The sequence below is a fragment of the Odocoileus virginianus genome, unplaced genomic scaffold, assembly GCF_023699985.2.
Source record: "Odocoileus virginianus isolate 20LAN1187 ecotype Illinois unplaced genomic scaffold, Ovbor_1.2 Unplaced_Contig_91, whole genome shotgun sequence".
Taxonomy (NCBI): Eukaryota; Metazoa; Chordata; class Mammalia; order Artiodactyla; family Cervidae; genus Odocoileus; species Odocoileus virginianus.
Genome location: NW_027224408.1, coordinates 5,636 through 14,308, shown reverse-complemented (window position 1 = coordinate 14,308; position 8,673 = coordinate 5,636). Strand labels below are relative to the sequence as shown.

Sequence of the window (8,673 nt, the reverse complement as noted above, 5' to 3'; positions counted from 1 at the left end):
TTATTCAAATAAAAAGTTCTATTCCCATGTTCGTAGCAGCCTTATTCACCGTAACCCAATGGGAAACATCCCAAGTATCCATTAACCTGTCCTCAACTTGTTTCATATTCATAAACAAAAGTGACCCTCTGTACAAAGGCATGCATTCAGCCGTAAAAAGGAATGAGAGAGGCTGGACACAAAAGGTCACATGTTGTAGGATTTCATTTCTGTCAACTATCTAGAAAGGGTAAGCCCATAGAGGTAAAGAGTAGATTAGTGGTTATCAGAGCCTGGTTGCAGTGAAGAGGAAATGGAGAAGGATTGATTACTGGCATGGGGTTTCCTTTAGGAGTGATAATTTATTTGGGGGCAACAGAGAGAATGCCTGAACAGCATTATGAATGTAGTAGCCCATCAGCAGATGAATGGATGAGGAAGCTGTGGTACATATACACCATGGAATATTACTCAGCCATTAAAAAGAATTCATTTGAATCAGTTCTAATGAGATGGATGAAACTGGAGCCCATTATACAGAGCAAAGTAAGCCAGAAAGATAAAGACCATTACAGTATACTAACACATATATATGAAATTTAGAAAGATGGTAACGATAACTCTATATGCAAAACAGAAAAAGAGACTCAGATGTATAGAACAGACTTTTGGACTCTGTGGGAGAAGGCGAGGGTGGGATGTTTCAAGAGAACAGCATCAAAACATGTATATTATCTAGGGTGAAACAGATCACCAGCCCAGGTTGGATGCATGAGACAAGTGCTCGGGCCTCGTGCACTGGGAAGACCCAGAGGGATCGGGTGGAGAGGGAGGTGGGAGGGGGGACCGGGATGGGGAATACATGTAAATCCATGGCTAATTCATTTCAATGTATGACAAAAACCACTGCAATGTTGTAAAGTAATTAGCCTCCGACTAATAAAAATAAATTGAATAAAAAGAAAAAAAATGAATGTAGTAAATGCCTATGAAGTATATACTTTAAAAAGGTGACATTTACCACAATAGTGCAATAATACTTTTTTTTTTCATTTATTTTTATTAGTTGGAGGCTAATTACTTTACATCATTACAGTAGTTTTTGTCATACATTGAAATGAATTAGCCATGGATTTACATGTATTCCCCATCCCAGTCCCCCCTCCCACCTCCCTCTCCACCCGATCCCTCTGGGTCTTCCCAGTGCACCAGGCCCGAGCACTTGTCTCATGCACCCAACCTGGGCTGGTGATCAGCAGACGAATGGATGAGGAAGCTGTGGTACATATACACCATGGATTATTACTCAGCCATTAAAAAGAATTCATTTGAATCAGTTCTAATGAGATGGATGAAACTGGAGCCCATTATACAGAGCGAAGTAAGCCAGAAAGATAAAGACCATTACAGTATACTAACACATATATATGGACTTTAGAAAGATGGTAACGATAACCCTATATGCAAAACAGAAAAAGAGACTCAGATGTATAGAGCAATAATACTTTTTAAAGATAAAAAGTGATTATTGGCTTAAGACTTCTACAAATAGATTTGGAATTTATTTCAACATCTGCTAAACTGCATCATGTAGGAAAAAATTTTGAACTTAATACTGGGGCACAAAATAGAGGAATACTTGAAGATACCACTAAATTTTTTAAAGATGCCCCTATAGTGTTAAGGGAGATACTGGAGATAGCCAATAGGTTTATTTGCCTTAAGCATTTTATTATTGCAGTGTTTCAGTGCTCCAGATCATAGCAGCCATTGTCCTAAAATATAGCAGGCATAGGCACTCTGACTTATGTCTCATAAAGTTAAATTGAGTCTTTGTCACTTAGAAATGGGCTTGATAACATGGGACCCAATGGACTATCCCCACTGGTAATATTGATTATGAGTTAGGTAGAACAAAGCAAGGCTGATATAAGGGGTGAAACCCATAATACATAAGTTCTACATAGGGAAGAGGTGATTATCCTCACTGTGTCTCCTATCAAAGGCCCTAACTCCCAAATACCATCACAGAGGCAGGGCATGGAGTGGGTAAGGGTTTCAACATACGAATTTGGGAGGAGTGGGGTGTCCCACTTAGTGCAGAGCAAGTGCTTAGCCCAGTCATGAAAAGAAGTCTCTATTCATTTCTTGGAGCCATGAAGTGAATTGGGGAGCCCTGATGAATCCCTTTTCAGCTCCTATTTTTACTCCTTCCACTCTCCATTCTCCATTCTCGAGGCATCCATGTAAACTTGTATGTTCTTTTCTAAGTAGCTTTAGCAACATTAAAACCTCCAAATTCTCTTTCTGTCTCACAGGAGGTTTAAACAGTTGTTTGTATGTGATCTAAACACTTTCTAGTTTTTTTTTTCTTAATATATATATTCTTTTTATTGAAGTATAGTTGACTTACAATGTTTCAGGTGCACAGCAAGGTGATTCAGTTATACATATACACATATATTATTTTTCAGATTATTTTCCATTAAAGGTATTTCAAGAGACTGACAAAGGAACTACAGTTCCCTGTGCTATGCAGTAAACCTTTGTTGCTGGTTGCATACCTTTTTTAAAAATTAGAAATCTAGCATTCTATTCATACTAAGTCAAACAAGAGGAATCAAAATGTCATAAATTTTTTAGTTAGGCAAACAATACGTTTTCTAAAGTATATATATTATACATACTAGTGAGTATGCAACTATTATTCACTTAATACCATTGTAACATGATTGGTCAACAGAAAAGTAATAGAATTCTATATCACCAAAATTACCATTTAATAGAAAAACCTGTAATCACTTTTTAAAATTCTGACACATCAGAATTATCGTGGAATTTTTTGAAAAATGCCACGGTATTGCTTTTATTCTCCCAACCTACGGACATGTTTCTAATGAGCAGCCATGTTTAAAAACAACTGGACTATATGATGATCTTTTACTTTTATCTAGTTTGTTTCACTTTTTCTATTTCATATTCAGTGCTCCTGTTTCATTTAGTTTATGTTTTCCAATTTCTCCATCTCTTTCTTTTAATGTTCTTTCTCAAGGCTTTAGCGAGCCTTTATTAACTTTTTAAAATAAGCGTATCTCTGGTGGCCTGAGCTGACACAGGGTGGCAACTGGGCACCACATCCAGGTTCCCATACCCCAGGGTGCCGCCCTATAGGGACATTGCCGTTTTGTTTTTGTAAAGGTGCAATGTAAAGGAAGGGACACCTGTGGGCTCAAAGTATGATCTGGGGCTGGAAGGCTTCCCTGCAGTTTCAAAGCCTTGATCATTTATTGGACAGTGGTCATGCCAATCCTTGCCTCCTGGCAAATGAGCTTAGAGCTGGCGCTGGAGGAAGTGGTCCCCGGTTGACCCTTCCAGCTCCACCTACCGCCGCCAGCCCATCAGGGTCTTTCCCACCTGTCCGCCACCACCTCAGCCTCGGTCTTGGCGGGCCGGTCTGCAAGCCGCCCCCTTGATGTTCCTGTCGCGGGAGGTGCCTATACTAGCACCTTCGCAAACCCCTGTTCCCTGTGCAGCCATAGTCTCTGCTGTCCCCACCCCCACCCTGCGGTCCCACTGCCAATAGCGTCTCCTCAGCGCGACACTCAGCCCGGCGGCCGCCATCTTCCCCGCAGACGTCACTGCAGGCCCATCACTGTCTGGCACGTCTGGCCTGCCATGTCTGCCACAGAGGAGCACGACTGGATCCCAGGTGGCCAGGATAGAGCTGGTGGCGGGGCGGGCCAGCGACCCCAGTCTCCCTGGGGTCCAGGCATCCGCTTGGGAGGGGATGGAAGGAGTCGAGGAGGCCACGGCTCTTCTGGCCTCCTTGGAGGTCTCCAGAGCCCTTCCCGGGGAGCAGGGTTGGCCACAGGCCACAGTGGAAGAGAAATGTGATAGAGAGCCGTTAGAGGAGGAGGAGATGGAGGAAGATGTAGAGGAGATGGAGGAGGACGAGGAAGAGAGTGAGGCTCATTTCGAGTTGGAGGACGTGGAGGAGGAGGAGCACCTGTCGGGAGAGGTCGAGGAAGAGGAGGACACAGAAGAGGAGGACGAGAATGAGCAGGAGGGTGCGGCAGTGGTTACAGGCCTTGGGTTCTCTGCGGGGAGGTTTGGGCCCCTGTTCTGGAGTCAGGTCGACTCCTTTATACGCAATTTACATAACAACAAACATGTCCTCTTCCGGCCTCACGCTGACCGCCTGATGGCCAGGGGCTGCTCCCAGCCACCCTCGGACCCTGGAGAAGGTCCCGTGCCTCCTCAGGAGCAGGAAGACCTGGGAGAGGGAGGCAAAGTCTTGCAGGGTGAGTACCCAGTGGAGGGCGCTCCACCCTGGGAGCTGCGGGATCCTGCGGAGGGGGTTGCATCCTAGAAGGCAGGGGAACCGGCGGTGGAGGCCGAGTTCTGGGCGAGGGAGCCCTGACTGCTGCCTCTGAGACTGGGAGGTTGAGGCCTGTGGCCCCGGAGGGGCCGAGGCGGGCAAGTGGTGGCTGAGCCTTCAGGCCCTTGCAGCCACTGTGGGGTCATCCAGCTCAAAGGCAGGTCTCTAGCGGTTAGGCAGTGGGTCAAAGCTCTCAGAAACCTCCAGGCACAACTTTAAGGCAGCACAAGTGGAAGCTCATTTCTATAGACCTTCATGGTCTCAAGATAAAGCATGCTGCCTTCACCCAGCCTAGAGGCAAACAAATGGCATCCCTCCCTTTTGGTCAATGGCTTTAAAAAATGTGAATATTCTCGGTAGGAGGATCTGAGCAAAGTGATGACATAGCACAGGGGCACTTTTCAGCAGTTGAGGAATCCGTGAGCTTCCCCATAGAATTTGTCTTTAAATCAAACGAACATTTTTTCCATTGAGGTTCCGACAAACACATACAAAATGGTATCAGTATCAAATGATTCAGATCCCTTCTCCAAAGGGGCCAGAAATAATCAGATCTGTGTGAGATCTACTGGAAAGGGGGGAAAAATGTTTGTGAAAATTGTCAAGCAGCAGACATGGGGGGTGGGGGGGACTAGAATTGTATCAAACAGTAGAAACATGTCCAGCTATTATTTGTTTTTTCTTTTATTAAACATAGTCCTCTTCTCTCAGGCCTAGACTCTGCTGCTGATTTTAAGTTGGGATATTTTCCCTGCCAACTTTTGACACCAAAGTCTGCACCATTCTGCCCTAATGATGAGGGTGAGTACCAGTATGAAAACGCTGATGAAGAGGAAGAGGATGGAAATGAAAAACCTGAAGAAGAACTCGAAATGGATATGGTCTCAGCAAAGGGCAGCGCTGGATAATACAGGTATTATTGTATAGGCTTTAGTATGACATAATCATTCCTGACACATACCTGTTACTAACAGCTTTATATTTTTAAATTTTTCTTCTGTAAAGTAAATAAGAAAATTGTTGAAACTTAATTTTGGAAAAACAGTTTATTGTTAATAATGTATTCTAGATAATGTAGGAGGCAGTATGTTCTGAAATGTATTTCATATATAGCCACGAGACCTTTGTCCTGTAGCTTTAAGTCTACTACAGATAGGAAATTTATCAGACCTGGAAATGGAGACCAGTGCTTCTTTAGAGAATCGTCACCAGAAGCAGCAGCTAAAGTGACTAGGCCATGCATTAGCTGTGTCATCATCACCTGGTCACAGAATTGTAGTCTCTTGTACTGACAATGACTTTGAGAAAGTGATTCCTTACAAAGTAGTAAGACGTTAAGGGTTTCAAGAGGACTGCATTTCAGGATTAATTCACAAATATTAGGTCAATTTAGATTTTTTATTCAAAAGAAAAGAAAATTAGTCTTAGTAAGATTATTGGTTATCAATCACAGAGTGGCCTTTCATGGAAAAAAAAACAACCAACAAACAAGCATTTATAGTGGTAGGCAACAGGGAGATAAGGTTGGTGTGATGAAATGATGTGCACCCTGATCACCAAGGGTCTGGGTTACAAGAAGAAAACATTTTGTTTTCTCCTTGTTGAGAAAATAGATGTACATAGTATTGATTCATATTTAGAAAGTCACTGGTGCATGTTATTGAGGTACAGTTGTTAACTGGCTCTTATTTCATCCTACAGTGGGAAGGTATAGAAAGAAGCAGACAGCAAAAGAAAAGATGCATTTGTTCTTCATGGATATTCTTGTTTTCGTTAGCCTGAAATACTAATTTTGTTTCAAAGTTTCAACACCCCAAAATGATATTAACTACTGACTCTTACCTTTTATAAATAATTTGATAGTATTGTTCACATTGGAAATAAAAGCTTGTTTGAAATTAATAAGCTATAGTGTTTTTTTTTTCACATAAATAACACTGACTCAAATCTATCATTGTTCTATTTATTTTGGCCCACCTTACTGTCACTGAAAGGGATTTCTTTCAGCTATTTGTCAAGCCTGTTTTAAATCCTTTTATTGCAACCCCCCAAAAATTAAAATATAAGGTTGTAAGTAATTTGTGTGATGGTGCCCTAGCCTCTACTATATTTTATTGAAAGAAACTGATGGATGACCTAGCTTGTCTGGACCAGCAGCATCAGCATCACCTGGGAACTTGTTTGCAGTGCACATTCTCAGACCATGCTCCAGACCTACTGAGTTGGAAATTCTGAAAGTAGGCTGCTAGCCATCAGGGTTTTACAGTCCTCCAGTTGCTACTAAAGCACACTGAAGTTTCAGAACCACTGCTTTAGAGCAGTGGGGGAAAGGTTTACTACATCTACTGTGGGATCATCCTTAATTCACTGACTTGGTATTGCAGGTAAACAAAACAGGGTGGTAAGATCTGGACTTAGGAAGACACTAGAACTCTCAGGGGTTTGAGACAGACAGCACTCTGGGAGGGGTGTGTTAGTGTCCTAAGATTACCATAACAAATTGCCACAAACCAGATGGCTTAAAACAACAGAAATACATTATCTCACAGTTCTGGAGGCCAGAAGTCTGAGGTCAAGGTATCAGCAAGGTTGGTCCCTTCCAGAGGCTCTGAGGGAGAATCTGTTTCACGCCTCTCTCCTAATTTCTGGTGGTTGCTGTCCATCGTTGGCAACACTTGCCTTGTAAATACATGATTCCAGTCTCCATCATCACATAGCATTTTCCCCTGTCTGTTTCTGTGTCCTTTCTCTTCTCATAAGAATACCAGTCATAGTGTGCGGCGGCGGAGTCGGCATCGGCTGCAGCGGGAGACTTTGGCGCGATGTCTCACACCATCTTGCTGGTACAGCCTACCAAGAGGCCAGAAGGCAGAACTTACGCTGACTATGAATCTGTGAATGAGTGTATGGAAGGTGTTTGTAAAATGTATGAAGAACATCTGAAGAGAATGAATCCCAACAGCCCCTCTATCACATATGATATCAGTCAGTTGTTTGATTTTATTGATGACCTGGCAGACCTCAGCTGCCTTGTTTACCGAGCTGATACCCAGACATACCAGCCTTATAACAAAGATTGGATTAAAGAGAAGATCTACGTGCTCCTTCGTCGACAGGCCCAACAGGCTGGGAAATAGTTGAGTTTGGAAGCATTAGGGGAACGGGGGTGGGCTTGGAACACAGATATGTGCAGTGTGCTGTAGTGGAAGTTTTGTATTATAGTTATCCTGTTTCCATTTTGGTATACCCTAGCCAGAATTGAATGTATTAGATAAAATGTGATGATCTTGTCCAATCTGAAAACCCTTTGCCCTCCTCCCCCCCTTTTTTTTTACTTAAACATTTTTATGATGATTTAGATGGAAGTTGGTTTTTGTCAGTTAACGTTGGTTCCAGTCCCTCAAACTGTTCATACCTGCTTTATAACATCCACTGTACTAATCCTCCTTCAAATTGGGGTGGGGAGTGGAGGCGCAGTTTAGTTACGTCCTCAAGATAAAGTCTTGGTGAAAAACAAATAAATGTTCTTTAGTTATAAAAAAAAAAAAAAAAGAATACCAGTCATACTGAATTAAGGACCCACCCTAATCCAGTATGACCTCATCTTAACTCTTACACCTGCAAATACCCTACTTCCAAATAAGGTCACATTTACAGGTTCAAGGGGTAGAACTTCAACGTATCTTTTCAGGGGGACAAAATACAGCTTATAACAAGGGGCAAAGATTCAGGGGTGGAAGTGACAAATAGATAAAACCTACTTCTGAAAGGATAAAGGCATTATGATACCATACATATATGAAGTTTAAAAACATGCAACAGTTCTTATATTGATTATAGGTTCATATATTTGTAGTAAAAAATATACATGGGAGTGATGCATGCATATGTAGCATGCATAAAGGTGTGTATGAAAACAATAAACTTTCTAAGACAGTGGTTAAATCTCATGGAAGAGAGGGAGAATTCAACTGGGGAGAGGTATATTGGATTTAAATTTTATTTGTAATCTTTTGTTTCTTAAGATGCGTGATGCTTGCCTGGGTGTTGTAATCTCTGTACCTTTGTCTAGGTCTGAAATATCTCCTCATCTAAAGAAAATTGAAAGAAGAAATGGTCCTGATATCTGGAACTTATTGAAGGAAAAATGTAAAGTGGTATTTGAGCAGAGTAGAGGATCAGAGAAGGAGAGTACCAGGGGTTTGAGGGTAGAAGGCCTTATTTCTATATTTAGTTAAGGCCACTTGAATGCTCACTAGTTAGCAGCAATACTTTTTCCTATTTTCTGTGCTAGTTCATCTCATATCCTTGAGTAT

At 42.1% G+C, this 8,673-nt stretch overlaps 2 protein-coding genes across 2 annotated transcripts; both read left to right on the top strand.

Annotated features, from left to right (window-relative positions):
* Nucleotides 1-3,525: 3,525 nt before the first annotated feature.
* Nucleotides 3,526-5,265, top strand: LOC139034257 (uncharacterized). The gene is made up of 2 exons (XM_070464714.1): nt 3,526-4,280; nt 5,069-5,265. Exons 1-2 carry the CDS (start codon nt 3,767-3,769, stop codon nt 5,263-5,265), a joined length of 711 nt encoding a protein of 236 aa, XP_070320815.1. The 5' UTR covers nt 3,526-3,766.
* Nucleotides 5,266-7,134: 1,869 nt separating this feature from the next.
* On the top strand, nt 7,135-7,912 carry LOC110121741 (enhancer of rudimentary homolog). The gene has a single exon (XM_020868999.2). It carries the CDS (start codon nt 7,180-7,182, stop codon nt 7,492-7,494), a length of 315 nt encoding a protein of 104 aa, XP_020724658.1. The 5' UTR covers nt 7,135-7,179; the 3' UTR covers nt 7,495-7,912.
* The last annotated feature ends 761 nt before the right edge of the window (nt 7,913-8,673 follow it).